This window comes from Carassius carassius, chromosome 12 (assembly GCF_963082965.1).
Source record: "Carassius carassius chromosome 12, fCarCar2.1, whole genome shotgun sequence".
In the NCBI taxonomy this organism is placed as follows: domain Eukaryota; kingdom Metazoa; phylum Chordata; class Actinopteri; order Cypriniformes; family Cyprinidae; genus Carassius; species Carassius carassius.
Window position 1 is genome coordinate 34,525,612 of NC_081766.1, and position 17,500 is coordinate 34,543,111.

The window sequence follows — 17,500 nt, forward strand, 5'->3', positions numbered from 1 at the left end:
AGGACAGCCAGAAACCTAGGAGTTGTGATGGATCATCAGTTAAGCTTCACAGACCACATTGCTACAACGACCCGGTCCTGCAGGTTTGCCTTATACAACATTAGGAAGATTAGACCCTTCCTGTCAGAGCAAGCAACCCAACTTCTTGTCCACGCTCTTGTTCTCTCCAGACTGGACTATTGTAATGCTCTCCTGGCTCTTCCTGCATGTACTGTCAAGCCTCTGCAGTTGATCCAGAATGCAGCAGCAAGGGTTGTCTTCAATGAGCCAAAAAAAGCTCACGTTACTCCTCTCCTCATCAGGTTACACTGGCTACCAGCAGCCGCTCGCATCAAATTCAAGGTACTGATGCTTGCCTACAAGACGACCACTGGCACCTAACCAACTTACCTAAACCCACTGGTTAAATCTTATGTGCCCTCCAGAAGTTTGCGCTCTGCAAGTGAATCCCAAAGAAGTTCAAAATCAGTCTCATGGACCTTTTCCTGGACTGTGCCCAGCTGCTGGAATGACCTCCAGACCTCAATTTCAAAAAACATCTAAAGACTCATCTTTTTCGCCAGCACTCGACCAACTAATACTGGCACTTACCTTTTCTTGTGTATCCTATTCTTATAAAAAACAACAACCTGGCTATGCATTCTGTGCTAGACTAACTGAGACTTGTCATGGCACTTGTACACTGTCGTTGTTCTCTTGTTGGTCTGATTGCTTCTATTGTTCTCATTTCTAAGTCGCTTTGGATAAAAGCGTCTGCTAAATTAAATTAAATATAAATGTGGCATAACACAGTTTTACGTCGTAGCTGCAGACACACACTCACACACACACACACACACACTCACTCACTCACTCACACACACACACACACACACACACACACACACACACACACTCACCACGGAGGAAGCTCAGTGATGTGATTATGACTGAAGTCTAGAACCTCCAGCTTCCTGCTGTCACTCAGCCAATCAGGAAGAGCCTTTATGCAGTTCCTGTGAGAGCAGACGAGAGAGAGTGATGTCATGATGTGTGTTGGTCTGCAGTGATTTCACATCTCATGATGTCACACGCACCTGGAGATGTCCAGATATGTGAGGCTGAGGGCGGCGGGACTCAGCTCCAGCTCCTGCAGCTCTGGGGACAGAAAGCGAGGGTCAGTGGGGTCAGAGGTCAGTGGGGTCAGAGGTCACTGTGAGCAGGGCTGCTGGTCTGTACCGTTGCTGGAGGCGTAGACAGCTTTGAGAGAGCAGCCGCGCAGGCGCAGACGTGTGAGGCGGTTCCTCTGACAGTGCAGCACTTCCAGTCGAGGGAAGACCGACGCGTCCAGCTCACTCAGACGGTTGTCTCTCACGTCCAGCTGTGTCACGTGATGAAGAAACTCTGGCTCGTCCGGCAGCACCGCCGAGATCTGATTCAGACTACAGAGATGCAGAAACAACTCACTCTACACTCAGATCTCATCCATCAACAGTGAAGATCACATCTGATACACACACATTGCTCTGAATGACCAACATGATAAATCTTTGCTGTTTCACACTCCTCACGTCTTCAATCTCTGATCGAAGCTCTTCTAGTGTAACTGTACAAGCTTTAAGCTTCATCTCGTTTCAGATCTTGTCTGATTGTGATCAAGTAAAGGTCAGAATAAGGTCAGTAATATCTCCAGATGAACTCTTACTGGACTGAAGCAGCTCAGCTTTACTTGATTCTCCATCGATCATGTTTTAGAGTCTCAAATCTGATCCTCAGGATCTTTTGAGGAGCGTTTGTTTCCAGAAGCTTTACTTTCACTGTTCCTCAGCGGAGGAATGATCTTCACAAGCCTCCAGAACATCTCACATCTTCTGAGGAGCCTTGATTTCTTCAGCTCTCAATCACTGTGTTATATGTGTGGATCATGTGTGTGTGTGTGTGTTCTCACCGCAGGTCGATGTGTTTGATCGTCAGCAGACGGAAGGCCTGTAGTGTCAGCACACACACTTTATTCCCGGCCATGCAGAGCCTCTCGACGGCGGTCAGCTGCTCCAGCACTGACGGCACCTGTGTGAACTCATTAAAGGACAGACCCAGGTAGACCAGCCGCTGCAGACGGCCCAGCTCCACCGGGAGATCAGACAGCAGATTACCGTCCAGAACCAGCGTCTGCAGACTGGCACACACACACACACACACACACACACACACACACAGGATTAAGATCACTGTGTGAGGTGTCCAGCAGGGGTCAGCACTGCAGAGTCACATGACCGTCCGACTCCACACGTCTGATGTGACACTCATGTGCGGTGGAGATAAACATACTTCTGATTATAGTCATGAAGTCAAATGGTTTGAAAACATTGAACATTTTAAACCTGGCATTAGACATTAGTGTTTGGAAACGATATGTACAAGTAAAAACTTAAAAGCAATATGACCTACAATATCTATTTTTCTCTCTTTCATATTTAGTTAAATGTTTGGTTAGAGGTTCATACAATACGCTTGGTTCACCTCAAACATTAACTGAAAACACAAAACAAACTGTTATTGGTTGATATTATTAATAACAGTACAAAAGGAAAGTCACTGTAGAGGCGTTGCACATAAGAATTCTGTAACATCAGAGAGAAGGAGCGTGGTTTAGCCCAGCGCTGTGAACTGATTGGACGAAGCGTGGTCATGTGACACTCACTGGCTCATGTTGGCCACGTCGGGGGGGACGCAGGTCAGGAGGTTGCAGCTGAGGTTGAGCTCGGTCAGTGAGCTGATGGAGCAGATGTGCAGCGGGAAGCTCCCCAGATGATTGTGAGAGAGATTGAGACTCCGCAGGCGAGAGAATCTGCAGAGAGGAGACTCTATGACACACTATAAAACACTGCTCCACAGAACTGTTAGTTGTTCTCTAGGAATGATTACATTTTTGCTGCTGTGTGTTTATTTCCTGAAGCTGAGACCAGACTGATTTCTTTTTCAGCCTCGTGAAATGTGCGTGTCTTATCCTGCATTAATATGAAATTATAATAATCCACATTAGTCAGAACAGATGGCTGAAATGTCTGCATTATTATTATTATTTCTCCACCATTAAATATGCATTTAATTTATTATTCCTATCATTTCTACATTCAAATTTCTATGATTACATTTTTGTTGAAATACCTGTCCAGTATATTTTTTCCTAAATTATTTTTATAATTTCTTTTTTTAAAGTATTATTTAAGTTTTCCATTTTAACTCCCCTGGATTCTGTTGTAATGGTGTAATTACATGTTAATAACTAAAAGGATGTCTAATCGACTGAATAAATAAAAAAATTCTAACAATGAAAGACCCTATGAAATATGTTTCATTTTTTTCAGAATTAAATCTGTTTTATGATTTAAAAGAACTGCATTATCATCAATGTTGGGAATCACGTGAATGCATGAACATTTAACAATGTATCAATCTTTCTTAATGTAATCAACAAACAATTCCTTTCTTTTGTATAGTTTCAGTGTGTATCTGGAGAGCCTGCTCCCAGCACTGACACAGACTTCCCTGGAGGAGCCGGAGAGAGCCGCACACTGACCTCTGCAGCTGCAGCAGCGTCTGGTCAGCAGGGAGGAAGTTGTGCTTCAGGTTGAGGTGCGTCAGATCCTGACTGTACAGCAGATGAGGAGGAAGCTTCTCCAGACTACAGCAGGACAGATCCACCGAGCTGATCCTCTGAGACACCATCTGACACACACACACACAGGTCATTCCCCACGGTCACAGAAGGAAACCTAACACTCAACTAGAGCTGCTTTAGAGACAAATTTCATGATTCTGTTCAACTTAAATGCTTGCAACTCTATTTACAGGAACAATACATGTCAATTTTTCTCTCAACTAATGCTGTAAACTAAATAATAAGCCCGGTCAGTCTGTGCATTGCCTTATTAATCTAGAAACAAACATTTAAAAGGCACATAAGGCAGTTTTATAAGAAAAATGCATTAAATAATACAGATTTGTCATAAACATTTAAACAGTGGATGTCATAAATGTATTTATTCAAACATACAGAAATGCAGACAACTGGTAAAGTGAAGTATAATATGTAATATATTACACATATTTATGAAAATGCTCCTCTCTAGAGCGATTCTTTCTAATTCTAGCTAATGATGTCTTTCTGAGGTAAATGTGACATCATTGATCTCAAGCTGTTTTACTGAGGGTTGAATCACTGATTGAATCTGTGCTTCAGGACTGTTGATGTTTCTTTAAGTTCTGTCCACGCATCAACTGAAAACAGCACTGATTCTTGGGATTTAAGGATCGATATGGGTTCATCTAAATGAGAAGCAGTTTAAATCAAGAAATCTATATTTTCAGACGAGCCCTGCGACACAGTGCTTCAGGATAAACACAGGGCACGATCACAGTAAGCCCTCTGCTGAGGTTCTTCTAATCTGAGGCTCCCGGAGGAGAGCTGGCCTACTTGCGTTTGTTTAGGATGGTGCGCTCGTAGTGAAGTATGCTAAAGTAGGACTCCCAACTAGGGCTTTCACACACTCACACTTACACACACACACACACACACACGTACCTTCGCCGCCTGCCGGTGCCAGCGCAGGTGTTCGGTGAAGCTGTCGAAGCTGATGTAGTAGGTCTGACTCTGAGGTCCTGCTGAGCTGAAGGCCAAACAGTGACTGTGTTTCTTCACCTCTTCCACCTGAACACACACACACACACACACACACAAGCTTACACCAGAACGTAACACAGTGCTCATAAAGTGATGAGTGTTCATAAGCGTCACAGGTTTGTTTAGATCGGCTGTGACGGCAGACAGCACTCAAGATTTAGTCTAGCAGTCTACAACACAAATGAACTCTGAGAGAGTACGAGACTGAAACACACTCTGTTTGTTTAACACTTCAGTAACTCTCACTAACCAATGTCCACTATGTCTGTCCTCTCACTGCGCTCGTTTCAAGTGTTGCTTGTTGGCAATAACCGGGATCTTGCCAATACACAAATGTTGTTTTAATGAACTTGTATATATAAATAAAACATAAATTGTTGAATATATGGTTGCTACATATAATATATACACCCTTACAGGTAACATATAGCCATATCACTCTTTATACAGGCCAATAAATATAACATTTCCGTATGGGTGGGAAAGAAACTTTATAAACATAACCTGGAGTTCAGCACATGTAGACAATATACAGTTAAGGTAAGCTGTGAATATTGCAGCCAACTAAGCAGGTCCTGTCCTTACATTCTCATGGTCTGTGAAAGTCTGAATCTAAATAAGAGTTATTATTCAAGTAAATTTTGACCAGTAAAAGGGATCTGTAGGTGAAACTGAACACCTATTGAGCGGCTGGACAACATCTAACATCTTCAGAAGGAACGCTGTAGGATCACTGGTTTGAGACAAACATTCCCCGTAGGATGATAAGGTGCGAGTTCAGTACCTTTCCTCCGATCAGTGGCAGGATGTGCATCTTGCCCGTATGGCTGGCCTTCACTGAGGACACGATCAGACAAGTGCCACATAAAATCACCTGCCGCCGACTCCAGCGGTTTACTGGCAGCTGCAGCTTTCCTTTCCGTACGTTATATGTTCCGGAGAGCTGGATGCGCTCGGAGCTCTCGATGCTGTGAGGTTTTCCTGGAAAACAGAGAAAGACACCAGTGACTTCCTCAATCCACTCCTACTCTCAACACATCCAATACAGCTTCACAGTATGTCCCACACTAGAGAATGCCTCTGGCACATGCAATTCGTAAGTCGTGGCCTAATGGTTAGAGAGTTGGACTCCCAATCGAAAGGTTGTGAGTTCGAGTCTCGGGCCGGCAGGAATTGTGGGTGGGGGGAGTGCATGTACAGTTCTCTCTCCACCTTCAATACCACGACTTAGGTGCCCTTGAGCAAGGCACCGAACCCCCAACTGCTCCCCGGGCGCCACAGCATAAATGATGAACACTGCTCCGGGTGTGTGCTCACAGTGTGTGTGTGCGCACTTCGGATGGGTTAAAAGCAGAGCACGAATTCCGAGTATGGGTCACCATACTTGGCTATATGTCAAGTCACTTTCTTTCACTTTCAGAAGTCAGTACTAGAAACGAGTGAAATTCACAGCACAGAATTCAGCAGTCAGCACTAGTATATAGCACAATTCATAAGTCAGTACTAGTAAGGTGTAGATTTCAGTAGTTAAGAGATAATAAAGAGCAGAACTCAGCAATTAGTACTAGTAAACAGCAAAATTCAGCAGTCAGTAATAGTGAAGAGTAGAATTCAACAGTTCACACTAGTAAAGAGAAGAATTAGTCAGAACCAGATCATAGTTCAGATTTGGATTCTGGTTTGAATAATTCATCAGTGCTCTATATGGAGTGAGTTTACATTCACCATTGAGAAACAGATGTACAATATGTTTTGCCATAAACTCTAATTTATTCAAATGGGTTGATTTGTCAGTCCTCTGCTGGTTAAAATATCAATACTTTCATATAGCTATATTTATAACTCATGTGTTGTATTTTGTCCTGCACTGAACTCAGCGGACTCTTAACTATGCAGCACCATTCTTGCTTTCACTTCTCAGAGCAAGCGAGATCTGACCCAAAAGCAGCAGCAGTATGTGGGTCAGGACCCCACGGTACTCCGCATGGAGCGCTGTAGCCCACTTTACAGCTCGACCATCATCACAGGTTTAACATGACACCCAGTCTGAAGCTTTCTGTTGTTGTTCATAAATGACTAGTTGCAGTGTTATCTCTTCTGTTATGTAGTGATCTGCTACAGTAAAGGAAACAAAAATAAGAGAAGCAGTTTACAAATATTGATGCTGCAGACTTAAGGATGATTTAGGCGGATTGTGCATTTTCCCTGGGCGTGATCCTCAGAGAGGAAACCACAGCCTTTCCTGCGTGAGAACACTTCTGACTGACACAGACCATGAACCAAGAGCACATTAGCTGCTACACGGCTGTTCAGCCAAATTCACACCATCACATTGATTAGCCATTATCCAATTGTCAATGAAGTGAGGCACAAATAACAGAAATCACATGAGCTTTCTGCATTGAGTCTGGCTGTTCAGAGGCGCAAATTAGTCCACAAGCCACAGTGTGGTCAATGGGACGAGTAAAACATACTGAATTCAGCAGCCAGAACTAGAGAAGAGACCGGACTTCAGCAGTCAGTACTAGTAAAGAGTAGAATTCAGCCGTCAGAACTAGAGAAGAGACCGGACTTCAGCAGTCAGTACTAGTAGAGTAGAATTCAGCAGTCAGAACTAGAGAAGAGACCGGACTTCAGCAGTCAGTATTAGTAAAGAGTAGAATTCAGCAGTCAGAACTAGAGAAGAGACCGGACTTCAGCAGTCAGTACTAGTAGAGTAGAATTCAGCGGTCAGAACTAGAGAAGAGACCGGACTTCAGCAGTCAGTATTAGTAAAGAGTAGAATTCAGCAGTCAGAACTAGAGAAGAGACCGGCCTTCAGCAGTCAGTACTAGTAGAGTAGAATTCAGCAGTCAGTACTAGAGAAGAGACCGGACTTCAGCAGTCAGTACTAATAAAGAGTAGAATTCAGCAGTCAGAACTAGAGAAGAGACTGGCCTTCAGCAGTCAGTACTAATAAAGAGTAGAATACAGCCGTCAGAACTAGAGAAGAGACCGGCCTTCAGCAGTCAGTACTAGTAGAGTAGAATTCAGCAGTCAGAACTAGAGAAGAGACCGGAGTTCAGCGGTCAGTACTAATAAAGAGTAGAATTCAGCAGTCAGAATAGAGGAGAGACCGGACTTTAGCAGTCAGTACTAGTAGAGTAGAATTCAGCAGTCAGAACTAGAGAAGAGACCGGACTTCAGCAGTCAGTACTAATAAAGAGTAGAATTCAGCTGTCAGAACTAGAGAAGAGACCGGACTTCAGCAGTCAGTACTAATAAAGAGTAGAATTCAGCTGTCAGAACTAGAGAAGAGACCGGACTTCAGCAGTCAGTACTAATAAAGAGTAGAATACAGCCGTCAGAACTAGAGAAGAGACCGGCCTTCAGCAGTCAGTACTAGTAGAGTAGAATTCAGCAGTCAGAACTAGAGAAGAGACCCGAGTTCAGCGGTCAGTACTAATAAAGAGTAGAATTCAGCAGTCAGAATAGAGGAGAGACCGGACTTTAGCAGTCAGTACTAGTAGAGTAGAATTCAGCAGTCAGAACTAGAGAAGAGACCGGACTTCAGCAGTCAGTACTAATAAAGAGTAGAATTCAGCAGTCAGAACTAGAGAAGAGACCGGACTTCAGCAGTCAGTACTAGTAGAGTAGAATTCAGCAGTCAGAACTAGAGAAGAGACCGGACTTCAGCAGTCAGTACTAATAAAGAGTAGAATTCAGCAGTCAGAACTAGAGAAGAGACTGGCCTTCAGCAGTCAGTACTAATAAAGAGTAGAATTCAGCCGTCAGAACTAGAGAAGAGACCGGCCTTCAGCAGTCAGTACTAATAAAGAGTAGAATTCAGCAGTCAGAACTAGAGAAGAGACCGGACTTCAGCAGTCAGTACTAATAAAGAGTAGAATTCAGCCGTCAGAACTAGAGAAGAGACCGGACTTCAGCAGTCAGTACTAATAAAGAGTAGAATTCAGCAGTCAGAACTAGAGAAGAGACTGGCCTTCAGCAGTCAGTACTAATAAAGAGTAGAATTCAGCAGTCAGAACTAGAGAAGAGACCGGCCTTCAGCAGTCAGTACTAGTAGAGTAGAATTCAGCAGTCAGAACTAGAGAAGAGACCGGCCTTCAGCAGTCAGTACTAGTAGAGTAGAATTCAGCAGTCAGAACTAGAGAAGAGACCGGACTTCAGCAGTCAGTACTAATAAAGAGTAGAATTCAGCCGTCAGAACTAGAGAAGAGACCGGCCTTCAGCAGTCAGTACTAGTAGAGTAGAATTCAGCAGTCAGAACTAGAGAAGAGACCGGAGTTCAGCGGTCAGTACTAATAAAGAGTAGAATTCAGCAGTCAGAATAGAGGAGAGACCGGACTTTAGCAGTCAGTACTAGTAGAGTAGAATTCAGCAGTCAGAACTAGAGAAGAGACCGGACTTCAGCAGTCAGTACTAATAAAGAGTAGAATTCAGCAGTCAGAACTAGAGAAGAGACCGGACTTCAGCAGTCAGTACTAGTAAAGAGTAGAATTCAGCAGTCAGAACTAGATGAGAGACCGGACTTTAGCAGTCAGTACTAGTAGAGTAGAATTCAGCAGTCAGAACTAGAGAAGAGACCGGACTTCAGCAGTCAGTACTAATAAAGAGGAGAATTCAGCAGTCAGAACTAGAGAAGAGACCGGACTTCAGCAGTCAGTACTAATAAAGAGTAGAATTCAGCTGTCAGAACTAGAGAAGAGACCGGACTTCAGCGGTCAGTACTAATAAAGAGTAGAATTCAGCAGTCAGAACTAGAGAAGAGACCGGACTTCAGCAGTCAGTACTAATAAATAGTAGAATTCAGCTGTCAGAACTAGAGAAGAGGCCGGACTTCAGCAGTCAGTAATAGTAAAGAGTTGAATTCAGCAGTCAAAACTAGAGAAGAGACCGGACTTCAGCAGTCAGTACTAATAAAGAGTAGAATTCAGCCGTCAGAACCAGAGAAGAGACCGGACTTCAGCAGTCAGTACTAGTAGAGTAGAATTCAGCAGTCAGAACTAGAGAAGAGACCGGCCTTCAGCAGTCAGTACTAATAAAGAGTAGAATTCAGCCGTCAGAACTAGAGAAGAGACCGGACTTCAGCAGTCAGTACTAGTAGAGTAGAATTCAGCAGTTAGAACTAGAGAAGAGACCGGACTTCAGCAGTCAGTACTAGTAAAGAGTAGAATTCAGCCGTCAGGACTAGAGAGGAGACCGGACTTCAGCAGTCAGTACTAGTAGAGTAGAATTCAGCAGTCAGAACTAGAGAAGAGACCGGACTTCAGCAGTCAGTACTAGTAGAGTAGAATTCAGCAGTCAGTACTAGAGAAGAGACCGGACTTCAGCAGTCAGTACTAATAAAGAGTAGAATTCAGCAGTCAGAACTAGAGAAGAGACCGGCCTTCAGCAGTCAGTACTAATAAAGAGTAGAATTCAGCCGTCAGAACTAGAGAAGAGACCGGACTTCAGCAGTCAGTACTAGTAGAGTAGAATTCAGCAGTCAGAACTAGAGAAGAGACCGGACTTCAGCAGTCAGTACTAGTAGAGTAGAATTCAGCAGTCAGAACTAGAGAAGAGACCGGAGTTCAGCGGTCAGTACTAATAAAGAGTAGAATTCAGCAGTCAGAACTAGAGGAGAGACCGGACTTTAGCAGTCAGTACTAATAAAGAGTAGAATTCAGCAGTCAGAACTAGAGAAGAGACCGGACTTCAGCAGTCAGTAATAATAAATAGTAGAATTCAGCTGTCAGAACTAGAGAAGAGGCCGGAGTTCAGCGGTCAGTACTAGTAAAGAGTAGAATTAAGCAGTCAGAACTAGAGAAGAGACCTGAGTTCAGTGGTCAGTACTAGTAAAGAGTAGAATTCAGCAGTCAGAACTAGAGAAGAGAACGGACTTTAGCGGTCAGTACTAATAAAGAGTAGAATTCAGCCGTCAGAACTAGAGAAGAGACCGGAGTTCAGCGGTCAGTACTAATAGAGAGTAGAATTCAGCAGTCAGAACTAGAGAAGAGACCAGAGTTCAGCGGTCAGTACTAATAAAGAGTAGAATTCAGCAGTCAGAACTAGAGAAGAGACCGGACTTCAGCAGTCAGTACTAATAAAGAGCAGAATTCAGCAGTCAGAACTAGAGAAGAGACCGGAGTTCAGCGGTCAGTACTAGTAAAGAGTAGAATTCAGCAGTCAGAACTAGAGAAGAGACCGGACTTCAGCAGTCAGTACTAATAAAGAGCAGAATTCAGCAGTCAGAACTAGAGAAGAGACCGGAGTTCAGCGGTCAGTACTAGTAAAGAGTAGAATTTAGCTATCAGAACTGTAGAAGAGACCTGAGTTCAGCGGTCAGTACTAGTAAAGAGTAGAATTCAGCAGTCAGAACTAGAGAAGAGACCGGAGTTCAGCAGTCAGTACTAATAAAGAGCAGAATTCAGCAGTCAGAACTAGAGAAGAGACCGGAGTTCAGCGGTCAGTACTAGTAAAGAGTAGAATTCAGCAGTTAGTTCAACTGAGGAACAGAACTCAGCAGTCAGTACTAACAAAAAAAACTGAATTCAGCTGTTGTACTACTAGTAAAGTACATTATTCAGAATTCAGTACTAGTAAACAGTAGAATTTATCAACTAGAACTATAGAAGAAAGTGGTTTTCAGTAGTCAGTACTAGTAAAGAGTGGCATTCAGAATTTACTTTACATTGGCCATTGAGAAAAAAATGCACATAACCTCTAAAGTATCAAATGTCTGTACAGAATGAAGACCTGTGAAGGTCTCCCAGCCCTATGGCTGACTCCTGGGACAGACGCCCTGAGGTCAGGGGTCAGCAGTCTATCCGATGTCTGACTTAGGCTCTGTTTTTAGACACCTCATCCTGTTTAGAGCGGTTAGGCAGATGCAGTCCTCTGGGTATCCGGCACAAAGCAGAAGAGGGTGTGTGTCCAGGCTATATTTGTCCACGTTCAGCTCGTGTGGTCTAATGCACTGGAGAAACTGCCTGCGTGACATATTGGGGCTAAAAACTAGGGATGGGCGTTTTCCGCAAATACCACATTCGAATATTTGAGCTCACAAAAAACGAATATTCGAATATGCACAAAGACAATACAACCTTTTTATCGCCTTTTTGTTTTAAATCTTGATGAAGAGAGCGCAAGTGTCTGCAGCTGCGAGGAGGACAGTGATGCACGCGTACAGGAGTGATGGACAGTTCGCGGCACTGTGTACAAAAAAATACTCCGCTACACAATTATTTCGTTATTTTCGTTTAAGCTTATTGGCGTTAGCGTTACAAAAAGGTCTGATTTACGCACTGTTACAACAGTCATTGCTTTTTTTCTTTTTTTTACAATGACATTTGAGTTCATGATTTTATTGTTGTTGTTTTTTTTGTGGCAGACTAACGAAGTCTAATATCATAAGCCCCCCATCCCGTAACCCAAGACCGCAGACACCCCCCGCAGTTCTTATTCATTCATTCATTATTTTTTGCTTGCATATATCTTCAATTATGCCGTGGAGAATCACAGAAAGTTACCAAATTAGGTTTTATTGTGGATTTTTATGGCAAGCAAAAATATAGCGAAATTCGAATATCATTTTAATTTATCGAATAATTAGAGCAGAACGAATATTCGAATGATCGACTATCCGTGCACACCCCTGATAAAAACTCCTGAATAATTTCTTTGAGGAGTTAAAAAGCTAATGACAGAGAGTGGCACATTCTGGAGGACTTCAGCACACCACCACAGCTGTATTACACAATCTGACCTTTTCTACAAAACAAAACAACAATACTTTCACACTGGTGAGATTTGAGATATGTGTTGATATTTAAGCATTTGAAAATACTTCTCAATAAAGACATTCTTATCAGAGCAAGCATAATTCCAACCAAACAGTAGCTGAAGTCAAGCAGATTCAAAACACAAGTGAAACACAGAAAAAATATATTTTAAATTATCATGTTTTCACTAAACAGTTTCACTACATGTACACAAGGAATAACGAGATTTTATCAGTTCGATGCTCTAAATTTGCCCTAAATAGCCCTATTAAAGACAGAAACTCATGGCCAGTGATGTCAATTCACTAGGATGATGTCATCCAATAAAACAAAAATGACAATATGGAATCAATTAAGTGTGGTATGACAGAAGAGAGAGAGAGAAGACTGCAGTTAAACATTAACCAACAGCATCAGCCAATTAAAAAACAGAACCACACAGCTTTGGAAATAACTGCTGATATCAGCATGAACAAGTGCTACACATTCATTTAAAATCCCCCAGAACAACACCGCCTTACATCATATTAGCAAACAACAGCCTTCATCTGCGTGGAGTTCACTGACCCATTCACATCTATGGGAACGTTCCACAGATATGAAGATTCAGCAATTATATTCTCGCCCTGATATTGATCTAATTCTGTATTTCCTTATTTTTTTGCGGAACACAGAAGGAGATAAAAAGAAGTCCTGCTTGTGTTTATCTATTTGATGTCAGTGAATGCTGACCACATTTGAGCTTTAAAAAAAGGATGCAAACGTGTCATAAAATAATCCCATGCATGTTAGTGAGTATATACAGCAGGGCAGGGTGAGAAACAAACTGAAAATGTAGTTTATTATTAAGTGAAAAGCACAGAAGCACATCATTACGAGTGCATTCACACAACTATTGTATTTGTACCAGGTGTAATATTTGTCTAGGTGGCACTGAGGATTTACTTGAGCCTGTTTTAGATCCAGCTCTGCCAGACTGACCACTCAGCTCATTCAGAGGAGCATAACCGCATCTTTAACGGCACAAATGATGTAGGATTGTGTGGCGAGCGCCATATTTATCGTCTATCTCATAATAAACAGACGGCTTCAAAAAAGCAGCATTAAAGACATGCTTTAATGCATATTTAGTGAACTTCAAATAATATTGCATACAATTAATGCTTATTTCATTTATTTTTGTGCATGTTTTCATTAAATTGATGGTGGCTGATGAGCCCTGATGTTAGTCGCAGTTACAGTACAGTAACACACACACTCACACACACTCATATATCCTGATGACACATTGAGTCTTGTCTTGTCCTCTAAAGTGTGTTCCAGAGGACAGACGGTCAGCTCAGCACACAGACACTGCTGAATCTCCTGAAACCTCATCTGGATCCAGATGCTCGACACAGCACTTCCACAGCGAAACACGAAACAGCTCGACTACAGCGCTTCAGCTGAGCTCAGAGGCTGTTCTTATGTGACGCACTGTAAATGTGCAGCGCTTCTACTGTGACTGTACTGACTCACCAAACACTCTCTGCTGCGTGAACGTGTGCGGAAAACCAGACGAGAGGGAGAGAGAGAGAACAAGACACACACACACACACACTCTCTCTCTCACACACACACACTCTCTCACACACACACACACACACACACACACTCACTCTCTCTTGCTCTCTCTCTCTCTCTCTCTCACACACATTCACATTCACACTCACACACACTCTCTCTTTCACACACACACACACACACACACACACACGTGCCTGAGCGGATCAAGCTGTTTGTCAGAGACTAACGCAGTTACATAACACACAGAGGTAGTGTGTGTAGAGAGCGTGACACAGTTCAACAGGATCAAGAACAGCTTCAACATGCTGATAATATGAATCGTTTTGATTATCATCCAGCTCCTGCCTGACAGAAGTCATCACGAGGAGCCTGTACTCACACCGTCTCAGCGTTCACATGAGCGGAGACACTAAAACACACACATCCTGACGTGTTCTGAACTAATGACCTGATATGCACCTGATGATCAAATGTATTTCTTATATCAAACAACAGCTTGAAAAATTTGATCATAAACAAACTGAAACAATGACCTGTAAGCCATTCATCACATTATTCACAATCAAGCAACATATCGAACACGATCCACAGGATATGAAATGTCTTAAACTCTGGCACTTCACTCAAACATCCTTCAGACCGAAGCTTCAGCTCCGAGCACGACATGCCTGACATTTCCAGAGAGTCTGAGTACATACTTCACATGCCTGCACACTACACTACACTGACACTACAGTAAACTACACTACACACTACACACCACACTACACTACAGTACACTACAGTACACACCACAGTACACTACACTACAGTACACTACACTACAGTACACACCACAGTACACTACACTACACTACAGTACACACCACAGTACACTACACTACACTACAGTACACACCACAGTACACTACACTACACTACACTACAGTACACTACACTACACCACAGTACACTACACTACAGTACACACACCACACCACAGTACACTACACTACAGTACACTACACTACAGTACACACACCACACCACAGTACACTACACTACAGTACACTACACTACACTACAGTACAGTACACACACCACACCACAGTACACTACACTACAGTACACTACACTACAGTACACACACCACACCACAGTACACTACACTACAGTACACTACACTACACTACAGTACACACACCACACCACAGTACACTACACTACAGTACACTACACTACACTACAGTACACACACCACACCACAGTACACTACACTACAGTACACTACACTACAGTACACACCACAGTACACTACACTACACTACAGTACACTACACTACAGTACACACCACAGTACACTACACTACACTACAGTACACACCACAGTACACTACACTACACTACAGTACACTACACACACCACACCACAGTACACTACAGTACACTACACTACAGTACACACACCACACCACAGTACACTACACTACAGTACACTACACACACCACACCACACTACACTACAGTACACTACACTACACTACAGTACACACACCACACCACAGTACACTACACTACAGTACACTACAGTACACTACACTACACTACACTACAGTACACTACACTACAGTACACACCACAGTACACTACACTACACTACAGTACACACCACAGTACACTACACTACACTACAGTACACTACAGTACACTACACACACCACACCACAGTACACTACAGTACACTACACTACACTACAGTACACACACCACACCACAGTACACTACACTACAGTACACTACACCACAGTTCACTACACTACAGTACACTACACTACAGTACACACACCACACCACAGTACACTACACTACACACCACAGTACACTACACTACACTACAGTACACACCACAGTACACTACACTACATTACAGTACACCACACTACACTACACTACACACCACACCACGGTACACTACACTACATTACACCACACTACACTACAGTACACTACACTACAGTACACTACACTACACACCACAGTACACTACACTACACTACAGTACACACCACACCACAGTACACTACACTACACTACACTACACACCACACCACGGTACACTACACTACATTACACCACACTACACTACAGTACACCACACTACAGTACACTACACTACATTACAGTACACCACACCACAGTACACTACACCACACTACACTACAGTACACTACACCACACTACACTACAGTACACTACACTACACACCACACCACAGTACACTACAGTACACTACACCACAGTACACTACACTACACACCACAGTACACTACACTACACTACAGTACACACCACACCACAGTACACTACACTACATTACACCACACTACAGTACACTACACACCACACCACAGTACACTACACTACACTACAAACCACAGTACACTACAGTACACTACACTACACACCACAGTACACTACACTACAGTACACTACACACCACACCACAGTACACTACACTACACGACACTACAGTACACTACACTACACACCACACCACAGTACACTACACTACAGTACAGTACACTACACTAAAGTACACTACACTACAGTACACCACACTACACTACACCACACTACACACCACAGTACACTAAACTACACTACAGTACACCACAGTAAACTACAGTACACCACACCACACTACACTACAGTACACCACACTACAGTACACTACAGTACAGCACACTACACTACACTACAGTACACCACACTACACCACACTACAGCACACCACACTACACTACAGTACACTACACTACAGTACACCACACTACACTACACCATACAACACAACAGTACACTACACTACAGTACAGTACACTACACTACACTACACCACACTACACTACACCACACTACATCACACTACACTACAGTACACTACACTACAGTACACCACACTACACTACAGTACACTACACTACACACCACAGTACACTACACTACAGTACAGTACACTACACTAAAGTACACTACACTACAGTACACCACACCACACTACACCACACTACACTACACTACACAGTACACTAAACTACACTACAGTACACCACAGTACACTACACTACACCACAGTACACTACACTACATTACAGTACACTAAACTACAGTACACCACACTACAGTACACCACACCACACTACACACCACAGTACACTACACTACACTACAGTACACTACACCACATTACAGTACACCACACTACATCATACTACACTACAGTACACTACACTACAGTACACTACACTACACTACACTACAGTACACTACACACCACACCACACTACAGTACACCACACTACAGTACACTACACTACACTGCAGTACAGTACACTACAGTACACTACACTACACTACACTACATTACACCACACTACACTACAGTACACCACACTACACCACACTACACTACACTACACTACACACCACAGTACACTAAACTACACTACAGTACACCACAGTACACTACACT

The 17,500-nt window shown here is 43.0% G+C and overlaps 1 protein-coding gene across 1 annotated transcript in view; it reads right to left on the minus strand.

The window, feature by feature from the left end:
* phlpp1 (PH domain and leucine rich repeat protein phosphatase 1) overlaps positions 1-17,500 on the minus strand; it is a 38,019-nt gene that overhangs the window by 13,948 nt on the left and 6,571 nt on the right. The window contains exons 2-9 of the mRNA XM_059564195.1: positions 5,448-5,644; positions 4,565-4,690; positions 3,560-3,708; positions 2,681-2,827; positions 1,928-2,155; positions 1,219-1,421; positions 1,077-1,137; positions 900-995 (exon numbers count right to left, since the gene is read on the minus strand). Coding sequence (XP_059420178.1) covers positions 900-995; positions 1,077-1,137; positions 1,219-1,421; positions 1,928-2,155; positions 2,681-2,827; positions 3,560-3,708; positions 4,565-4,690; positions 5,448-5,644 — 1,207 coding nt within the window. The remainder of the gene's footprint in view (positions 1-899; positions 996-1,076; positions 1,138-1,218; positions 1,422-1,927; positions 2,156-2,680; positions 2,828-3,559; positions 3,709-4,564; positions 4,691-5,447; positions 5,645-17,500) is intronic.